This window comes from Cucurbita pepo, chromosome 8 (assembly GCF_057944985.1).
Source record: "Cucurbita pepo subsp. pepo isolate OVF chromosome 8, ASM5794498v1, whole genome shotgun sequence".
Lineage (NCBI taxonomy): Eukaryota > Viridiplantae > Streptophyta > Magnoliopsida > Cucurbitales > Cucurbitaceae > Cucurbita > Cucurbita pepo.
In genome coordinates this window covers 9881649-9901505 of record NC_141805.1, presented here as the reverse complement: position 1 = coordinate 9901505, position 19857 = coordinate 9881649, and the positions used below count along the sequence as shown (strand labels likewise).

The 19857-nt window shown below is 35.4% G+C and overlaps 3 protein-coding genes, 1 long non-coding RNA gene and 1 other non-coding gene across 5 annotated transcripts; 2 read left to right on the top strand and 3 right to left on the bottom strand.

Annotated features, from left to right (window-relative positions):
- The first annotated feature begins 504 nt into the window (after positions 1-504).
- On the top strand, positions 505-4167 carry LOC111800835 (26S proteasome non-ATPase regulatory subunit 13 homolog A-like). Its single transcript, XM_023684709.2, has 6 exons — positions 505-746; positions 1600-2046; positions 2228-2308; positions 2617-2813; positions 2905-3004; positions 3685-4167. Exons 1-6 carry the CDS (start codon positions 597-599, stop codon positions 3868-3870), a joined length of 1161 nt encoding a protein of 386 aa, XP_023540477.2. The 5' UTR covers positions 505-596; the 3' UTR covers positions 3871-4167.
- A 73-nt stretch (positions 4168-4240) lies between these two features.
- LOC111800794 (extra-large guanine nucleotide-binding protein 3) lies at positions 4241-9704 on the bottom strand. Its single transcript, XM_087126185.1, is given in 10 exon segments — positions 4241-4424; positions 4426-4980; positions 5072-5244; positions 5396-5634; positions 5723-5903; positions 6589-6774; positions 6865-6969; positions 7769-7906; positions 8020-9081; positions 9536-9704. Coding segments are annotated over 9 exon segments (2613 nt in total). The 5' UTR covers positions 9001-9081; positions 9536-9704; the 3' UTR covers positions 4241-4369.
- On the bottom strand, positions 7283-7762 carry LOC147791532 (uncharacterized). Its single transcript, XR_015422190.1, has 2 exons — positions 7505-7762; positions 7283-7430 (listed from the first exon to the last, which is right to left on the bottom strand). It is a non-coding gene; the product is annotated as an uncharacterized LOC147791532 (long non-coding RNA).
- A 1435-nt stretch (positions 9705-11139) lies between the features above and the next one.
- LOC111801246 (U6 spliceosomal RNA) lies at positions 11140-11245 on the top strand. Its single transcript, XR_002816120.2, has one exon. It is a non-coding gene; the product is annotated as a U6 spliceosomal RNA (small nuclear RNA).
- A 2250-nt stretch (positions 11246-13495) lies between these two features.
- LOC111800823 (phosphomevalonate kinase, peroxisomal) lies at positions 13496-19134 on the bottom strand. Its single transcript, XM_023684690.2, has 10 exons — positions 18921-19134; positions 18126-18276; positions 17546-17643; positions 17289-17398; positions 17147-17199; positions 16437-16817; positions 15474-15575; positions 14812-15039; positions 14528-14650; positions 13496-13897 (listed from the first exon to the last, which is right to left on the bottom strand). Exons 1-10 carry the CDS (start codon positions 18926-18928, stop codon positions 13649-13651), a joined length of 1503 nt encoding a protein of 500 aa, XP_023540458.1. The 5' UTR covers positions 18929-19134; the 3' UTR covers positions 13496-13648.
- Between the last annotated feature and the right edge of the window lie 723 nt (positions 19135-19857).

The window sequence follows — 19857 nt, the reverse complement described above, 5'->3', positions numbered from 1 at the left end:
TTTGCTTGGAACAATTTTAGGTTATGTGACCTCTTGAGAATTTTTTTTAGATGCATATAAATGAGGACAAAATATGCTGAAAGAACTCGTGTCGGTATGTGGGAATGATCTCACTTTTAAGAAGCAAGAAGTAGGTGACGTGACTATGAAATGTGGGGGCCAACAGGTGCTAAATCTGAATTTCGAATCTTGGACATGGATCGTTACAAATTGAAACCACTCTGTTCCTTTGGTTTCGTTCAATCTCCGGCATAAATGGTTACAAGTTGGTAATTTTAAGTATTTATTTTAAAATTTTAGAGGTATTTTTGTGTAGATATTTATATTAATTTAGTTTAATAATAATAATAATAAATCTTTGAAAGTTGAGAGGGAGGGTGTGAATGTGATATATTGCATTGAATCGGGTCGGGTTATTTTCAACCCGATTCCAAGTGTGACCATGCGAATTTACCATAAAGCCCCTCTGAAAGCTCTCCCCTGCTTTTCCGTTCTTTTCTTTGAGAACAAGAAAAAAAACAGAGGAAGAGGCCCAAGTTTTATAAATCGGAGCTCTCGTTTTTTCCCTTCCAGAATCCATAGCCGGAATAGCAGCCATGGCCGCTTTGCAGTACCTCGATTCGCTTCGTATCTCGCATCCTGAACTCGCGGAATGGTACAATTCGCTCGCAGATCTGTACCAGAAGAAGCTTTGGCATCAACTCACACTCAAGCTTGAGCAATTTGTCGCCCTGACCGTCTTCCAGGTCGGTTTCTTTAACTTACTACGTTTTTAATGGATATTTTAACATTTTAATTTCATGAGTTTGTGTTAGTATTTCAGCTTTTAGATGCTTTGGTTTCTTGATGGATGCTGTTAGGGTTTTGAGTCTGCAAATGTTAAGATTGAGGTTTTGATGGCGAAATGAATGGAAATTTAGGGTTCTTTAAACGGAGAGGATCGTGGAGTTGGGGTTTTTGTTATAGCGGTTCTTTTAGCTTACTGAAATTTGGATTCGGAGTAGTTGAAATGTAAAGTACCCCCCACATTTCGGTTGTTGGAGCGTATAAGTTAGAATGATCGACTGAATGTGGGACATTTCTTAGTTGGAGCGTTACAACTTTACTCATTTGTAAAGAATGGATTGAGAATAAGTTTTTGTTAGACTAAAGTAGAGCAAGAAATTGTCTCCCAATCTTTGCCATGTAATTTTCCTTACATTTCTTGATCATAACCTGCATGTTAGGTGTATGCGATAGAGAAGTGTTGAGGCTTTAATCAAAAGATCAAAGTCGCCTTAGCCTACCATGAACAACTTAAGCGTTTTGGTAGATAGTAAGCATGAACTGGGGTCTTTATTAGTTCTTGAGTTTGACTGACTTGCTCTCCTTTTTCTTAAAGAATGCGATCTTTGGACGTTGAGACTAAGGAGAGGATAATTGTTGTATTCAATGGGTATTGCTTTAGAGCTGAAATAGTTTTAAATTATTTTGAGCATCTGGTGAATCCTTGTATATTTGAATATTCAGTTGAATTTTACCAAGATTTCATGATTTATCTACCTTTCTTTATGCAGAAACCCCATATTCAATTAATATTTTTTGTGTTTAAATGTTCAGGCTGGTGATGCACTGATTCAGTTGTATCACAACTTCATCACTGATTTTGAGACCAAAATCAATCTTCTCAAGCTTGCACATTTCGCAGTGATTGTTTCTCGGCAATATGCAGAGAAAGAAGCTGCTATTAGTTATCTTGAAGGGATAATTGAGAAGCTAAGGAGCACTAAAGAGCAGCGCATAGAGGAGCCCATCCTCTATATTAAGATGCAAATAGCTGTTTTTAAGCTCGAGCAAGGTGACCGAAAAGAGTGCAAGAAACTTTTGGAGGATGGAAAGAACACTCTTGACAGCATGACCGACATTGATCCATCTGTCTATGCTAGCTATTACTGGGTTTCATCTCAGTTTTATAAGTTTCGCCAAGAGTTTGCTGAGTTCTATAAAAGTGCTCTTCTTTATCTGGCATATACTTCAGTGGAGTCACTGTCAGACTCTTTTAAATTGGTATGATGAATAGTTTTCGTTGTGTACAGTTCATTATCTTTTTATAACCTTTTTTCCCTTTCAAACAAGATACTGGCTCAGATCATAATATCCAACGCTTGATGGGTTCTTATCCTCTATCCATACTTGGCTCATGTTTTTATTTCGTTATTTAAATTATTGCCTGTTGTTGTCCTTGTAGGATTTGGCCTTTGATTTGTCTCTTTCTGCACTTCTGGGAGATAACATCTACAACTTTGGGGAGCTTCTTGCACATCCTATTGTGAGAATTTGCACCGTAGTTCATTATTATTCTGCTCTCTTTATATAATATTTTGCATTGCCTTCAAGGGTTTATGTTGATCTTTTCTCCTTGAGTAGGAGTAAACTAAAATATCACTGTTTTTTTTAACAAATAATTTAGTGTGAGGACGAGTACAATGGCCTTCGTATTTATAACATGATTGACATCCTGCAATCCTTATCATTGCTATCTTTGTGTGAATATTGCTGCCGATACTCAATCTTTTCATGCCTCTATTTATTTTGAACTTCACACCTGATATGTTTGTGTAACTTCTTGTTGTTCAGATTAAAAGTCTGTTGGGCACAAAGGTCGAGTGGCTGTACTACATACTTCAGGCATTCAATGCAGGTGATTTAGTTCGCTATCAAGAATTGTGTCAAGTGCATAATGCAGCTCTAAGGGCTCAACCAGCTTTAGTTGAGAATGAGAAGAAACTATTGGAGAAAATCAACATTCTCTGCCTTATGGAAATTATCTTCAGGCATGCAGGCTTTGCTCCTTTGTCTGCTGGTTATCTGCCCAATATCTTGATTTTTCTATATCATTTTTGTGCTAATTTGGTTTTGTTGCAGCCGGCCATCCGAAGATCGGACTATTCCATTGAAGGTTATAGCAGAAAGGACAAAACTTTCTATAGAGGATGTGGAGCATCTACTAATGAAGAGCCTCTCTGTAAGTATCACTTGTAGTTATTTTCTCCGAAGAATTGGTTCAAATCAGTCCACGAACTTGGTCACTTGAAATTAAAATAAGTTGGCCAAGAGAAATTTTGATGCACCAAAGGAAAAGCAGCAGTGATATTATTTTGGAAGGCATAAAAGTTCATTTTAGATTAGTTTTTAACATACAGGGTGAATTCGAATTTACGATCTTTCATTTGAGGGGGTATATTGAGGGTATATGCTTTAATCTGACCGAGCTATGTTCAAGTTGGCAAATTCTTTCTAGATTAAATATGTAGAAAAATCAGTAAGTTGGATGAATGAAAAGAAAGCTTGTTTTGTTGAAATAAACTATTTTATCATAACTTTCTAGGCAGTTGAGAAATAGAAAAAAAAACGAACCATTCATTCACTTGACAATGCTGAAAGGGAGCATTAAGCTTTGTATTTCTGTGTGGTGAATGCTATGAGGTGCAACTACAGATCTGACCTTTTCTGATGAATTCCTTTTCTTAGCTTGTGGCCTTACTGATTTCATAATCACCATGATTGAATTTTGATGCTTATACGAGCCTCTTCAAACAGGACTTATTGCTATTAGGTCGTTTACCAATGCCAGTAGTTGATGATTGTACAATTGTTATCGGAAGACCAATGAAAGAAAAACTGAATGTTTTTTTTTATTTGCAGGTCCACCTTATAGAAGGTATAATCGATCAAGTCGAGGGGACAGTGCATGTTTCCTGGGTGCAACCCAGAGTTCTTGGCATTCAACAGATCAAATCCCTGCGAGACCGGCTAGACAACTGGGTGGATAAAGTACATTCGACTTTGCTTTCAGTTGAGGCCGAGACCCCCGATCTAGTCGCATCATAATCCTCTTCATTTCATATCGAAACAACTTAGCAAAGGAGAAGGAAGGGGAGAGGGACAAAACAAAAGCCAGGGACCAACTGATCCTTTCTATAATGTTCATGTGCTGGTTGGTTTTCAAGCTGTCTTTTCATCTTACCTACTGCTTTCTTGAACTATTTTTTAGGAAGCAGAAGCCTCTACTTCAGTCTAGTTAGTTTTAAAAGTGAGCATGAATTGGAGGAGTAGAGAACAGACTTAAGATTGGATATTATACTTCTGTATTTGTTACTTTTATTGCATACAATTGAGTTTTACTGAGCTGAATGCTAATCAATTTTCTTATAACAAAACTTTAAAATATGAAGAACATAGGGCTGCAGGCTTTGCTATGGCATGAGAAGATATCAAAACTTCAAAAAATGGCAAGAACAACCTTATTCGATCCGAGGAGAGGTAAGAGGAAAGTGAAGCTCATGTTTTTCTTCCTTTTTTGGGCTCACTTTTGACGCTATTTATGAAACTAGTACAAGAAATCTCTGTTCATCATCATCCTAACAAATGGAAATGAGCTCACCTGTGCTATAGAAGGAATCTTCAGGTCCAAAGTAGTTCTCTTCTTTCTCGTCGTCCCACTTAACAACTTCTCTTATATACTTGAATGCTTCGTCGATAGTCACTCGGTCCCTTGCTCGAGCTTGCCATACAAAAAGCTTACGACCAGTGATGGATTGATAAAGGTCTTTGAATTTCATGGCTACGTAGTAGTAAGCTTGATGACTGAGTGACTGGTTGTTGTGCAGTGGTTGAACGGGGCTAAAATCGTTAAACCATTCACAAACATTCAACGATACCCGGTTTACTTTCTCTTCGAAGAGGTCGTACTTGTTGAGTATCAAAACAAATGGGGTATCTTTGAAGCAAGGGTGTCGGACCATTGTCTCAAAGAGCTCCTTGCTTTGCATCATCTTGTTTTGTAATAGGTTTCCGCTGCCACTACCTTCGGCAGCAAGAGACATCTGATCGAAATCACTGAGAGCAATGCAGAAGACGACGACTCGAACGTCTTCGAACATCTCTACCCACTTGCACCCTTCATTCATCCCCTTAGCACTTACCCTTATAAGTTGGTATCTGTAACAATAGAATACAAATTTAAGTGGCTACAAATTTGGAAACACTTTCAGGGAGCCAAATCAATATGTAGAATGGGAACATATACTACCGAGTAAGGGGTGGGGGTGCAGCTTCGAGATTATCAATGTAGGTCTCGGACATTGGACTCCGATCGTCGAGTGAAAATTCCATGAAAGCCAATCCGTTCCCTTGTGTCACCCCTTCTGCGTAGAGGATATCTCGATCGGAAGGTTCATATTCATTGCTCGACACCTCCACAGCCTGAAACAATCACAAATTCTAAGCATTTTCTCCCAACAATTCAATCATTCCTAAGCCAAAGCTAAGATAGATGATGGCAGATGATGTTATTTCCAATACAAACATTCTGGTTTAGAAACTCAAGTATAATGATGAGCAAGCGACGGATTACCCTGCTTAAGAAGTACTCGGCAACATCGGGAAGGAAGTGGAGCTCGTTTTTTCTCTTGTAAGTTTCTTGGATCGCAGGATCTTTCCATAGCTCTTCGACTAATGGAGCATACTCGCGAGTTGCAGCAGGGAAGAACGCATCCAAATCTCCGGTAGCGATGATATCGAGAAGCCAATCGGAAAAATGTTTTAACCTCGAGTTGATGGAGTATATGCATTCGCTAACCTCCCTCTCTTCATCTTTGAAAAGAGAACTTTGTAATTAGAGAAGCATTTGTATCATTTCATTAAGAAGTGTAATGAGAAAAGGGTGGAAAGAAAGTCTTACCAGTGTCGAGAGCTTGATCGCCCCGAGAATTTGGAGCCTTTTTTCGGTTTATGAACTCCTCCTCAAAGCGTTCTCGACCGTCAAGCAGGATGCTGAGATACTTATACATGTTACTCTGAATCATAAGTTTGATATCTTGAAGCTCTTCTTGATTAAATCTGTTCCCATACAAAAATTTTCCCTGCAAAAAAAAAAAAAAAAACAAGCATTGAAGATAGTTTAAAACCTTTCCCTAGTAGACGTGTTTTAAAACCGTGAAGGGAAGTCCGAAAGGGAAAGCCCAAAGAGGACAATATCTGCTAGCAGTGGATTGGGCTGTTACAAATGGTATCAAAGCCAAACACGGGGCGATGTGCTAGCGAGGAGGCAGAGCCTCGAAGTGGGGTGGACATGAGGCAAGGAGGCAGAGCCTCGAAGGGGGGTGGACATGAGGCAAGGAGGCTGAGCCCAGAAGGGGGTGGACGCAAGGCGGTGTGCCAGCAAGGACGCTGGGCCTCGAAGGGGGTGGATTGGAGGGTCCTACATCTCTTGGAGAAGGGAACAAGTGTCAACAAGGATGCTAGGCTCGGAAGGAGAGTAGATTGTGAGATCCCACATCGATTGGAGAGGAGAACGAAACATTTTTTATAAGGGTGTGAAAACCTCTCCTTCGCAGACGCGTTTTAAAAACCTTGAGGGGAAGTCCAAAAGGGAAAACCTAAAGAGGACAATATCTGCCAGCGGTGGCGGAATCCGCTTATCCTTCGTAAAAAAGAAATTCCTCGGCCCAACATACTTATAAGTTCCTACTCTCCACTTCCAAGGTTCTGAACATCCAATAGAACATTGGTGAAGCAAAATAACAACAATAATGATAGCAAACGTACCTGCTTAAAGACGGTGCTAGTTCCCGAGCCTTCGATCCCGATGAGCAGAAGTTTTTGAATCCTTTTTTGTTGCTCAAAATAGTTGGGAACTGTTGTATAATTGCTAGCCTCTTCTCTCACTCCAGGTGGAGGTTGACCGTGTGGCACGGGCAATGAGAACAACGCACAGACAAAGCGTGTCGAAGCCTGCCTTATTCAAAGCATATATAAGGTTCTCGATATCAAAAGGATCAAGTCGACATAGGTTAAACTTCATTCAAAAAGTATTATGTGCACCTTCTCCCATATATTTCCTCTGATATTGTTCTGACCTTCTTCCTCGTACCGACCGTCATCGTAGACCCAAAAATGTGTGTCTCGTGGGCATTGTACATTTGCCAACTGAAAAGTAATCACATCGAATAGGTCTAGTTATAACCGAAGCCACAAACCATTAGACTTCTAAACGGAACTGAGCTCATAATCGAAAACTTCGTTTTTTAAGTAGACACGGAGATACTTTTCATAGTAAACGAGCAAACTAAACTAAATCAAGAGCTCTCATCGAGCAATCCACGTGACGAGGAGGCTGAAAATAATGCAATACCGGTCAGTAGAAGAGTAGGAGAAGCCATCAGCCAACCAACTCCAAAAAAAATTAAACAATATAAATGATTCGAGCTGATTCATGACTCCAAGTCGAACGCTCCTCATATTCTTCTTCCTTGATCAATTTTTCAAAACCGAAAAAAAAAACACGCACACAACTTTTCAATGATATATGTTCCTTTTTCTTCCTTCTCTCCACCAAAATTGGACCGAACCTACGACACGTGGTGTTTACCGAGTCTCAACTCAGTCCCCTACAAAGCCAACAAGCTATGAAAGGTTTTGGTACTTTTCGAAGATATGTGAAATATTACGAAGTAATGCTAACCTCCAAAAGACTTAGCGTTACAAAAAAAGACGTCTTGATCGGTCATTACTTACACCGTTCATACATGACAATCCATGCGATTTTTTGAGACAGAATGAAGTTTCTGTAGAACACACAAGTCAAAACATCTCGAGCATTTCCGAGCTTATTTTCAACTAAGTATAGACCTTTGGCGAGCAAGCTATGATTAAGGAATGTAAGAAAATAAGGCATTATACATGGTATCACTAGATTGATCTCTAAGTATGAAGCCGAAACTTGTACCTTAAGCACCCTTAGTTCGAGTCTAGTGATTTCTCGACCATTGATGTAAACTTCGGTGTTTCCGTTGCTTGCGTGGGGGCTAAGCTTGCCGGTGAAGCTCAAGTTCGAACAAATGATTCTATCTGGTTTTTCTCCTTCCTGTCAGACCAACAAAAGTAGTTCATGAAGTTCTCGTTGCAGAGACGAAAGCGTGTGTGTATGGCGAAACAATAAATATCAGAAGAAAGCTAACGTCGGTATGTTATAGTCACCTTTCCCCAGAGACCGGATTCTTTGTCGTACCAATATCTACCAGGTTTCAATTTCTGTGGAGGAAGAGGGCATCCGAGTAATTCGGCCATCTCTTCGGCCCGTAGAGGTAATCCATTCACAATCAGCTGTTCGGGTCGAAGCTGATTAGCAGGACATTCTTTCTCAGCTTTCATAATCTGCTTGACTTCTAAAGGACTAAGTAATCGAGACAAGACCCTCGAATGCTTGCCCAATTTTGACCTCTTAGACTCGTCTATAGGAGCAGCGATGCAAGTGACGCATTTACGCCCTTCAGGCATCGATCCCATGGCTCTAAGGACACAGCTACCGCAATACTTAGCATCACAAACTAAACACGACTCCTTCGTTTCCCACTTTCCTTTCCCACACCTATAACATACTCGAGTTTTCTTTTTCTTCTTCTCTTTCGAAACTCCGATGTACTCTGGATACACTTGCTTCTCAACATTAAGTTCCTTTCGATGGGAGTGATCGACAGTATTAAAAGTGACAACAGGTGCTCTCCTCGCATCGATAACCACTTGTTTCGGTTGATTGCTAGGAACGTTATGAACCGAAGCTGGGGAGGCAGAAGGTGAAGCTGAAGAGAAATCACGGTTTTGCAGGACGGATACTACAGACTCCGAACTTCCTGATACCCTTGGACTCTGAGTAGGGGAACTCATGACACCAACAATACGAGAAACTGGCAAAGGGATCGGTTCAATCGTCGGAGGACCATTACAAGCAATGGACCTTTGGGATTCAGATAAAGGTTCAGCCATTGGAATCGAATGAGGATTCACATCAACAGGTTCGACTCTCGGGACGTCGTAGATTACTGGTGGACCCTCATACTCCATAGCTATGGAGTAATCCAAATCGCCAGCACTTTCCGGGATAGATACTCCAGGAGGGAGCATCTCCTTCACCAATTTCCTCCAGTTTTCTTCCTCCATTCTTTCGTTTCTGGACGACATACACTAGATTTACAACCCGAATACTAAATCGAACTTATGAACACGTTCAAGATAGAAGAACTCTCGTCTATATCTAGCTCCCTACAACAACATCCACAAACAAAGCCTCAAAAATCTTCACAATCAACAAAGATAAACAAAAACATTCATCAGCAGCCCTGGATTAACACAATTCCTAATTCAAATCTGACTTAAAAGACACTAAGAAAACTTCAAAATCAAAAGCCCTAATTATCTTCCAGTCAAAATCAAGACACCCAAACCGCTAAATCAAACAATATTTTACAAAAAAAGAGTAGACGAATGCATCCGTATAATCCAAGAGTTGAAAAATCACAGTCAAACAAACAATAAATTATAAACAAACAAAAAGAAAAAGAAGAACACGCTGAACAAAACCACAAGAATCAAAAGCTAACAGATACCAAAAGTGGTGAAAAGAGATAGAGAAAAACCCTTTTGAAGCGCGAACAGTTGGGTTTTAGAGAGAGTAAAGTAGAAAACACATGAAGAAAGTGACAAAATGAGAGCGAACCAGGGAGGCCGAGAGGCGGCTTTTTAAGGATTGTTGGAGCTTTTGGAACCCAAAGGCAAAAGGGACTGCAAAATCCACCACCATGGACGAGCGAAAAGACGAAGACCCCCAAAAATGGTGAAAGCGAAGCAGAAAGCAAATACAGAGAGTAGGACTCGGAAGTGAGGGTATTGTCATTAAATATATTTATTCACATTTTTTTTAATTATTATATAATTTTATTTAAATCTTTATATTTATATTTATTATATTAAAAAAAAAAATTATACGATCGCATCGGGGTATTTTATTTTTTTATTACCAAAATTGTTGAACTAAAAAAAATTCAACTATTAAAATATTATAATTTTAAATTTATTTAAAACCATAATATTAAAATCTTAATTTATATGATCTCATCCAAATATTTTAATTTTTTATTATCATAATAAAAAAAATTAAAAAAACGTTTAATACTCTAAATTAATTAAAATATTATGATTTAAAATTTTTTTTTTCTAAGGTATAATGAAATATTTTATTTATATTTGGCGTTAATTTAATTTTTATATATTGTTAAGTCACCGATATAACACCAATACTAATATTACAACTGTAAAAATTATCCTAAGAAATTATATATATATATATATATAAATAAAAGTGGGTCCCACTAATTCTAATCTTATTTGAGTTCGTGATGAATAGGGACTGGTTACAGGGACAGACGGTTGTCCTTGAAGCTATTGTCCCACGCGCCTACCAAGCGCGTGACAACAAAGACGAACACGACCAAGATATTTATAACATAGAATTGCAGTTTCAAAGCGCTCCGAAGAGCGTGGGCAATCATCTCCATTTTGACGGTAACGGTATCGTTAACTTTGACTCCATAATGGTAATTTGAATACTTCATTATTATTTTCTGACTTCTATTTAATATTAGTCTTTTTTAAGTTCCATTACATTTTTATTTTGGTAAATAACTTTTAAATAAATAAATAAATAGGATTTTTAATATATTTATCCCTATATAATATTGTTTTAAGATGATTATATTTATCTTATTATTGTGATAAAAATAAAATAAAATTTTATTTTAATCTTAAATTTAAATTAATTTTAACCGTTACTTATTATATATTGTATTTTAAATAAAAAATAAAAAATATTTATTATTTAAAATAAATGTATTATGTATTAACTAGTTATTATTATTATTAGTGGGCAAATTCGTGCCTTACAAAAGTTGATCTCAACATTATTTTAAAATCCAACATTATCTTTAATAATAATAATAATAATAATAATAATAATAATAATAAAATTAAGATCAACCTGACACCTCATCATTAAAATAAAATGGGAATAAGGGAAGGAAAAAGCAAAAGTAAAGAGAAAAGTATAATTAGTCAATATATTTATAAAAATTTATTATTATTATTTTTTACTTATTTTCTTATTTTTTACAATAAATTTTATTTTATTGTCTATAAAGAAACATTCAGATTCTTCACCCAAATAAAAAAGCAAAATTTTAAAATTGTGTTTCTTTTTTTCTTTCCGTACAATGATTCACATCTTTTTAAAAATATTTGAATTTTTAAAAATTAAAAAAATTTAAAATTAAAACTTCCCGAACATTCTATAAAATTGGAATGATGTAAAGAAGATTAACATGGCCACTGCGCAAGGATGAGACGCACAAATCGAGAAAGGGTATCAGAGCCAGATACCGGACGATGTGTCAGCCTTCTCGCTATTCCCCGAAAGGAGTAGACACGAGGAGGTGTGCCAGTAAGAACGCTGGGGCCAAAGGGGGTGGATTTGGGGGTGGTCCCACATCGATTAGAGAAAGGGAAGAGTGACAACGAGGACGCTAGCCCTGAAAGGGGAGTGGATTGTGATGTCCCACATTTGTTGGGAGAAGAATAAACCACCATTTACAAGGGTGTAGAAACCTTTCCCCAGCGTTTAAAAGCCTTGACAGAAAATCCGAAAGAAAAAGCCTAAATACAACAATATCTACTAGCTGTGTATCTGGGCCGTTACACCTAAAAGTTTTAGAACAGGTGTTTATAATTTAAATAAAATAAAAAAATAATTCTTTTTTTCTCGCCAAAAAAAAAAAAAAACATTATTTTATATCCTTCATTTTTTTAAAAATAAAAACTAAAAAGTCAAATAATTTTTAAATAATTTCTATTTGATTATTTGAGTTTTAGAAGTCCAAATTTAATTTTTGAAGTGTGAAATTGGTTTCTAATCCGTTATTATTATATAATTTAGAAATAAAATTTGAGATTAATTAAAAATATATATATATTTTTTTATAAATATAAAATTTAAAGACTAAAAATATTAATTTAATTTTAAAAACCAAATAAAAGTTAACGACCTTTATTACCTCAGCGGAGTCGTAAATTTTATTCAAACGCCATTGAGAATAACCACTCACACCCATGGTGGGTGGGGGCCCACAGGAGGTGATTTTAATGATGACCACGTGGACGACTGTAAATCAAATTTGGAAGGTGGGACCTACAAAATTAAGTTACAGAGAGAAACTGAATTAAAAATAAATAAATAAATAAATAATTCGTATTTTATTATTATTATTATCTGAATAAAAGGTGGGGGAGTACAGAGTAGAATTATTGGGTTTTGGTTAATAAGTTACCAACTTATTATATTTATTGCCAACGGCCCCCTACTTTTTTCTTTTCTTTTTTTGTCCTCAACTTTCTGTCCTTTTTTATTTCTGCCCCATTCTCTCAACCCAAATAAATAAATAAATTAATATAATTTTCTCCTTTTTTTTTTTCTCTAAAAATAATACCTAAATTGGATTTTTCGTTATAATTAGAAATAAATATGAGACAAAAATAGAATTTGTAGGGCCTCCTTTGAAATTACTTTTGTAGTAGGGGGTAGAAAGCAATTATTAGAGAATATTGGGGCACTCTTGTAAGCTATTTTATTTTTCAATTTACTTTTACTTGCTAAATTATGTCGAATCCATCTTTTGAATTAAATTTTTTCTTAAAATGTATTGTTTTTTATTGATTCATTTTTTAATAATAATTATTTTTTTTATTAAATAATTTAGATTGAACTAATTTGTTTGCTATTTGAAGCATAAGCATCTTCAAATAGTTATCTTATAGTAAATTATTGAATATTAATATTAAATAATTGGAATAATACAGCTACTTTGGTTACTTGGTTATTATAACTAGATTCCAACAATTTAATATTAATATATTAATGTTTTTTTTTTTTTTTTTAATTTACTGAACTAACAGCTCAAAGCCCACCGTTGAGCAATATTTGCGTATATGGATGATTTAGTCGGCATTCGGAATTTCGTATCTGATGACATTTTTTTAGTTAAGGATAGTAATAGTTATTCCATATATTTGGAGAGTAAAAATCAAATTTTTATAAGTGAACTAGAAAGTTTTTTTTATAGTTTTCGGAACTCTACTTATAAAAATAATGTATGGTACTAAATATAGCTGGAATAATCACATTAATAGGTTTTTCACACTCTTACAATGAATGCTCGTTCACTTCTCCCACTAATGTGAGATTTCACAATGCACCTTCTCCCACTAATGTGAGATTTCACAATGCACTCCCTTGGGAACCCAACATCCTCGATGTCTAGCTCTGATACCATTTGTAATAGCCCAAGCCTACCAGTAACAGATATTGTCTGTTTTAGCCCATTACATATCGTCGTCAGTTAGACACATTTAAAAACTTGGATACTAACGACGATACATAATGAGCCAAAACAAATAATATCTGCTAGCGGTTGACTTGGACGGTCAGACCATCTCAAGATGAGTCTCATATTTTTAGATCTCATCATCATCAATCTCATTTCTCATTTCATTATAGAAATAGCTTAAAAGTGCTAATATTTTGACATATTTAAATACCAGAGTTCGATTGGGAACCCTGTTGAAGACATACTTTCCATAATTGGACCAAATTATAATTTAACCAATATATATTCTCGGAAAAACTCTGATGATCAAAGCAGTTAAAATGATAAAACCCCAATCCATTATCCATCAAACTACAAGATGAAAACATAATACAAGAAACACGATAGAAGAGTTGGGTTTAAACAGAAGGTGCCATACTCTTACTTCTAGGATCACCACATTCTAGAGCAACTCCATTGGGATCTTCTCTAACCAAGAGGGCAAGAACATTGAGTGAAGTCCATGACTTAATCACATGGCTGCTAGAATCACCTAATGTAATAGCAAAAACAGCATCAAACCCACCTGCCCCTGGAACTCCAGCCACCAAAACTCCTTCCAATTCCATTGTTCTATCCAATAGCTCAGTTTGTGACTTTGGCTCAATCTGTATATATACCCAACAATACAACTCAGGTACTTTTTATTTGTATTCTTTGGACCGAAATGTTCTGGTACGTTGAGAGCATGAAATGCCATAGGATGGTTTACTCTTTTTTTTTAGTTTAACAATTGCAGAGAGGATGATCGAATAATCAATATTTGGGATGATAATGAATGTCTTATTTACTAAGCTATGCTCAGACTGACATGATTTCCCTTTGTTGCTTCAGATGTACTTTCCATCGACAATGGAGGGAATTGAAGTTATAGAAAGTTATAAATTTTGGGTCTCATTCTCTTTTAGTGTTGGTAAATATCCAAATTTAGTTATTGTGTTTTCAATAAATTTTAAGATTAGGACTTATTGTTAGTTTGGGGTTAATTTTTATCAACACATTCAAGAAAAGGCACGTAGTTATATATTCTAGAATTTATAAAGAGAAAGCTAATAGTGACCATCTTTTTTGTAAAAGTTAACAATAACCGTAAACCTAGTTTTAAGATTTATTAAACGTTTAGGGACTAAATTTTGAAAGGACATGGACTAAAATAAAACAGATCTCTCGTAGTAAAGGGATCAAAACTGTATTTTAATGAAAGATCAAAGAGAGAAGAAATGAAGAAAGAGACTTACTGGAATGCCTGCAGCTTCGCCCATTTGCCGCATATGATTTCGTATTTCAAGCATGGCATCTCTTGCCCCTAACAATGCTTTAACAATGGCTTGTTGGTTTGGTTCAGTAGCTTGTTCCATCCACTAACAGAAACATGGATAAAAGAAGTAAATTAGTATGCAGGGACACAATCAAACAAACTTCTATTCTCGGAAGATATTATCTCACTACATTATAGTTTTCCAACAATGGAAGCGATTCTATCATGCATCCTAAAAATGACTTAGTGAAGCTTGACAACTACCTTCTTTGATCCAAGCATGCTGCATTTGCTTATGATGCATTTATACACATCCCATTGTTCTGCTGCAACTTTTCTTAGTAAATTTAGTTGCCTCTCGAGATCGAGATTTGCTTCTGACAACTTATTCCATGTTTCTTGAGATTTCTGAGGGTCAGATTTTTGCCACTTTTTAACAGCACCTACCATCGATGGTGTGGATGATCCTCCTGCTCCTGGTTCCCCTAATAACTGACAAAAAAACAGACCATAGAAGAAAAGATAGTGTCAGAGGATAGACTTGGGTAGTTATTTACTGTCTTACTACACGCACAACCAAACTGCTTGAATATCGAACAATTTCGTCTTTTTAGTTCAACATGACATCGGAATGAAGATTCAAATATCTGAAGATATCGAACAGTATCTTTTGGTCAAGGTTATAATGTCTTTATCCAGTTAAGCTACATTTATATTTAGATTGGTAGAAAAATATTGTTTTAAAGTGAATATATGTAAGGGAATATATATACGAACGATCTCTAGGATAAGCTGCACAGCATAAGAAAATAATCTAGCATTAGGAGCCATAATCTTAACCTACATATGTTGAAAATATTTGCAAATAAAAAATCTAAAAATCCTTGTTTAAATAAATGTAAGGGAGAAATCCCCAATTTGCTCACAAGATTCATTAGTGGAGGCAAGGAAAACTCAGTCCTTTCGTGGTCCCACTTTCCTTTTAAGATATCGACAATGACCTCTTCTAGTGGTTCTTTAACTGCTGCCTGCAATTATACAAAAGTATAAGAGACAACGCAAGTTCAGGAAGGCATTCATGCTGTTTGGAAATCACACAAGCAGAAGATGTGTAATGCAATTTTGAGGATAGAACCTTAGAATGAGATGTTTGTAAGTGAACCCTTGGCATGGAAGAAAAAACAAAACCTACCTTCTAATATTACACTTCTTAAATTGATCTCATATTCTTGAAAGAATCTTCCTATTTTCCACTCTTTCATTTAACAGTACACTGAAGAGTAACCGATAGTAACCGATATTAAAAGTCCCAATAGTTAAGAGTAGTCCCATTAATCACAAAATGCACAAACTTGTCTCTGTATCGTAATCACTAAGAAAAGAAGGTTAACCGATAGTTCATTGGACTCGGAAGGAATACCATAATAGTTTCAACATGGTCAGAGTTGCCGACAAATATCTAATATTCTAAAGCCGCAAAGACTTAAATTTCAACAGAAAAAGTTATTCCAAACATGTCATCATCAAGCCATCAACTCACGGCCCAAATAAAAATGAGTGAAAAGCCAAGACTCAAAAGGCTTAACTTCATTCTATTGAAAACATAAATTAGGATTATCCAATGCTGCGCAATAATAGCATGGTTTATGGGAATCACGATTATATTGTAAAGAATCTTGAAACCATATTTAAAGTGCTTAGAACATAGAAACAAAGGCTCACAGAGCTTCATGAATTGGAAAAAAAACATTGGCATTAGAATCCTTTGATTCAAGTGTTTTAGTTTGATGGTGTAGTCCGTAAGCAGGCAGTTTCTTGTCATTAAGAATATAGATTACAAGGAAAAGGATGAAGGAGAGCTAAATAATGGGTTGCAGATGCGCAAATACCTGAGCAGTGGTAAGCACGTCGGGTGAGAAACGAACATAACGTTGGCTGCCATAGACTGCCGAACTGACATCAAATCCACTTCCAACTTTTCCCTGTGCAATGCAGTGAGCAGTTTGGGCTATTACATGCACGATATCAAGATCCTTAATATCATTTTCTTTGTCTTGACCTCTTGTTGAGGAAAGATTTACAACTCCAAGATAATTAAGTAGGGCAGCAACAACAGCAGTCGTCATTGCAGCAGATGATCCCAATCCTGTCTTCGCAACTTCAGGCTTGCAATTTTCACTACTTGATTCTTCAGCATTGAAAGTAATTGATGCAAACGGTGTAAAAGACAACAGGGATTCTGGTGTCAACGGAAGTCCACGTGCTTCAATCTATGAAATGGGATCAACTCATCAACATCCTTTCAACAAACAAAGATTCAATATTGAAAAATCTCAGTATCCTAGAAACACATTTCAAAGGAAACAATTATTTGCTGTTCAGGAAAAAGAAAAGAGAGTCACCGACTCCATCAGACAGTCTTTTGTTCGTTGTAAACAAATATTTCCTTAGAAATCAGATAGAACTATAAACAAAGAATAAGTGCATGTGGGATACTATTACTAATATACATAAAGGAAAAGCCATACAGGCTAACATCTAAGTTATAAGCATGATGTTGAGAAATAAGGTAGTGATGGGTTAAAAACATATCATGCACCTGATTCCGATAAGAGTAGAAATCATTGCATCCTAAAATTGTGATATCGAGACCTGCAAAGCTAGCCCATTTTGAAAAATTAGCAACTAAATTCGCAGCATTAATGGTTTTAAATGATTGAAGAAGACCATACTGGTTTTACCTTGTAGTAGCAACCTGTGCAGTGAATCTTTCTTGTTCTTCTCAAGTATCCCATGTGCAACAGCCAACGAATATTGCAAAGCATGTTCTACGAAAAGGTTCTTTGACTCACTGAATTTAAGGAGTGTCACATTGAAATCAAGAATAAGTTGCATACATCCTATAGCATATTGCTAAACTAAATACTTGATTAAAGACTAGCGGGCATAGATGGGGCATGGGAGCAAGTGGTTTGAAGGAAAGTAAAAAGAAACATACCTCAAGCCGATGCACTGAATGGTAAAGCTCTTAAGCGATAATTTGTATAGACTTTCTCGAGAAAGCTGTGGTGAGGTCAGTTTCACATCTACCCATTCCTGAGAAAAGAAAAGAGACTGTTGTAATGTAATGCAATATGAATGGTACCCAGCATGACAACAGCCGAAACAATTGTTTTAGGGGAAATAGTGCAAAAACTGAGCCAGTAAAAGCAGTTTTACAAGGACCATGATGCTATTGTTAAAAACAAATTCTTCAATCCAGAATTTCTTCATTCAGCAAATTTGGGATTAAGGCATTGAAACAATAACCAACTTCTATTCTTCCTCTCCCTCAATTCCCTTGCCTAGCAAGAGTAGATTTTTACTTCAAGAAACCATGTACATGCTGCATCTCTGAATTTATACGTTCAGTCAAGCAAGAGCACTTCACAATCAACAGCAAGATAGATGGTGAAGTATAAAGTAAAAAATATAATCACAAAAGTCAATCAGAAGGCATAAACAGCAAAAGATGAATTGAAAAGGCTTGTTATACTAATAACAAATGCGAGGTACAATCATGAAGGGACACAACATACCCCACTCCCATTTTCTGCCTCAGTTTTCTCGTGCAGTGGTTTCACAATTGCATAAAACCGAGCATTTGTACTGAGTACCAAACCAGGATTTGGCCTCTCCAAAATCAGGTATCCTCCTGTCAATAATACTTTCCCAGGAGCTGAAGTAACTCTGCAGAAGCATCAAAATTAGAATCAACTCGACTGTCATGTGTCTAGAGACATCTAAATTTGGTGTAAATTGTGACAAATTTGATTCATTGTCTTTCTTTCATTATTTATGTTTCACTTGAGTGTTTTTTCCCATCACTTAAAAGGTTCCAATTTAGTCACTAGCATTGGCAGATGTTCAATATAGTTGAACATGGTATAATACTTAGTGAGTTGACAAAACTTGAAAGGAAGAATTAATCAACCTAAGATATAAAAAGACTAAATTCTTATAAATTCAGACGAATTTGAAATTATCCTCACTTAAATGGCTTAATTTCTCATCTAAGATTTTGTCCACTCACTAGTCACTAAGTATCATTCCACACAAGCCAACAATTAGCCACATTCAACCTCCACCGGCGGAAATGGTTTAAATCATACAATCTAAATTGAAATCAACAGCGACAAAATCGAAATAACATCCTTAACATTAGAGACTAAAACGTATACTGTGATTCTGTTAAATTTGGACAAAATGATATGAGCAACGAAATTTCAATTGATACACAAAGCTTAGATGATCCTACCAAAATGCCTCAGATTGACTGAATCAACAGCTAAAGAAAATAGTTCCGATTCAAATGGAAAAAGAATTAAACTCACACGGCCATCGCTGCTAGTTCCTGGTCAACTGCGGAATCAATGTATGATCAGCCGATGCGATCTGAAGAGAGATTAGTCGAGAAATGTTGAATAAATTGGCGACACAACTTAGAACGATCGATCAAGTTCTTATGAGTTCACAGTCAACATCTCTCTCTCTCTCTCTCTCTCGCATGCTTCCCACGCCATTTGCTCTTTTGCGCGCGCTCAATCGCCAACGTTTTTCACGCTAAATATATTATTATCAATAAATTATTAAAGAAAAAAAGTGATTTTTTTAAACTTCTATAAATTTATAATTTATTAAAATTTTTATTCGGATAAAATCTCATAAATAATTTTAAGATTTAATTATGATCATTCCGTGGAAAATATAATATATTTTATAATTATAGACATTTTCTATTGAAGCATGGATGAAACATGAAAAAATAATAATAATAAAACATTTATTTGTAATTTTAAATATATATTTTATTTTATCCATCAACATCAATATTTTCATAAAATTAAAATTTTGAGATTTTTGTTGACATTAATATTTTTTAATTTTTTAATTTTTTTTTTGTTTTAAAAAATGTGGAGTAAATATAATTTAATATAATATTAAATTGTAATTATTTAATTTATAATATTGTGGGGTTGAAGTTTTTTGTATTTAAGATATAAATATAACCCTACTCTAAAAAATAATATTTTAAATGAATTTAAAATATTAATGCAAAATAATTAATTAATAAACAAATAATAAGTTTAATTAAGTAATTATTACAAAAAATAAACAAGTCTTTAATTTATTAATTTTGTATTTTATTTGTAAGGACCAATTTAATTTTTTAAAAATTTACTATTAATCATAAAATTTAAATTTTAATGTCTTCTTAAATAAAAAAAAAATTAAAGTTTATTTCTAATAAATTTATTTGTTCTAAAAAGT

Coding starts and splice junctions, on each gene's coding strand:
- LOC111800835 (XM_023684709.2), top strand. CDS start 597: ATGGCCGCTTTGCAGTACCTCGATTCGCTTCGTATCTCGCATCCTGAA. Junction 2,047..2,227: donor TGTCAGACTCTTTTAAATTG/GTATGATGAATA, acceptor TTGTCCTTGTAG/GATTTGGCCTTTGATTTGTC. Junction 2,309..2,616: donor AGCTTCTTGCACATCCTATT/GTGAGAATTTGC, acceptor CTTGTTGTTCAG/ATTAAAAGTCTGTTGGGCAC.
- LOC111800823 (XM_023684690.2), bottom strand. Junction 15,576..16,436: donor ACGTGCTTACCACTGCTCAG/GTATTTGCGCAT, acceptor GTATAATTGCAG/GCAGCAGTTAAAGAACCACT. Junction 15,040..15,473: donor TGCCTCCACTAATGAATCTT/GTGAGCAAATTG, acceptor TTTTTTTGTCAG/TTATTAGGGGAACCAGGAGC.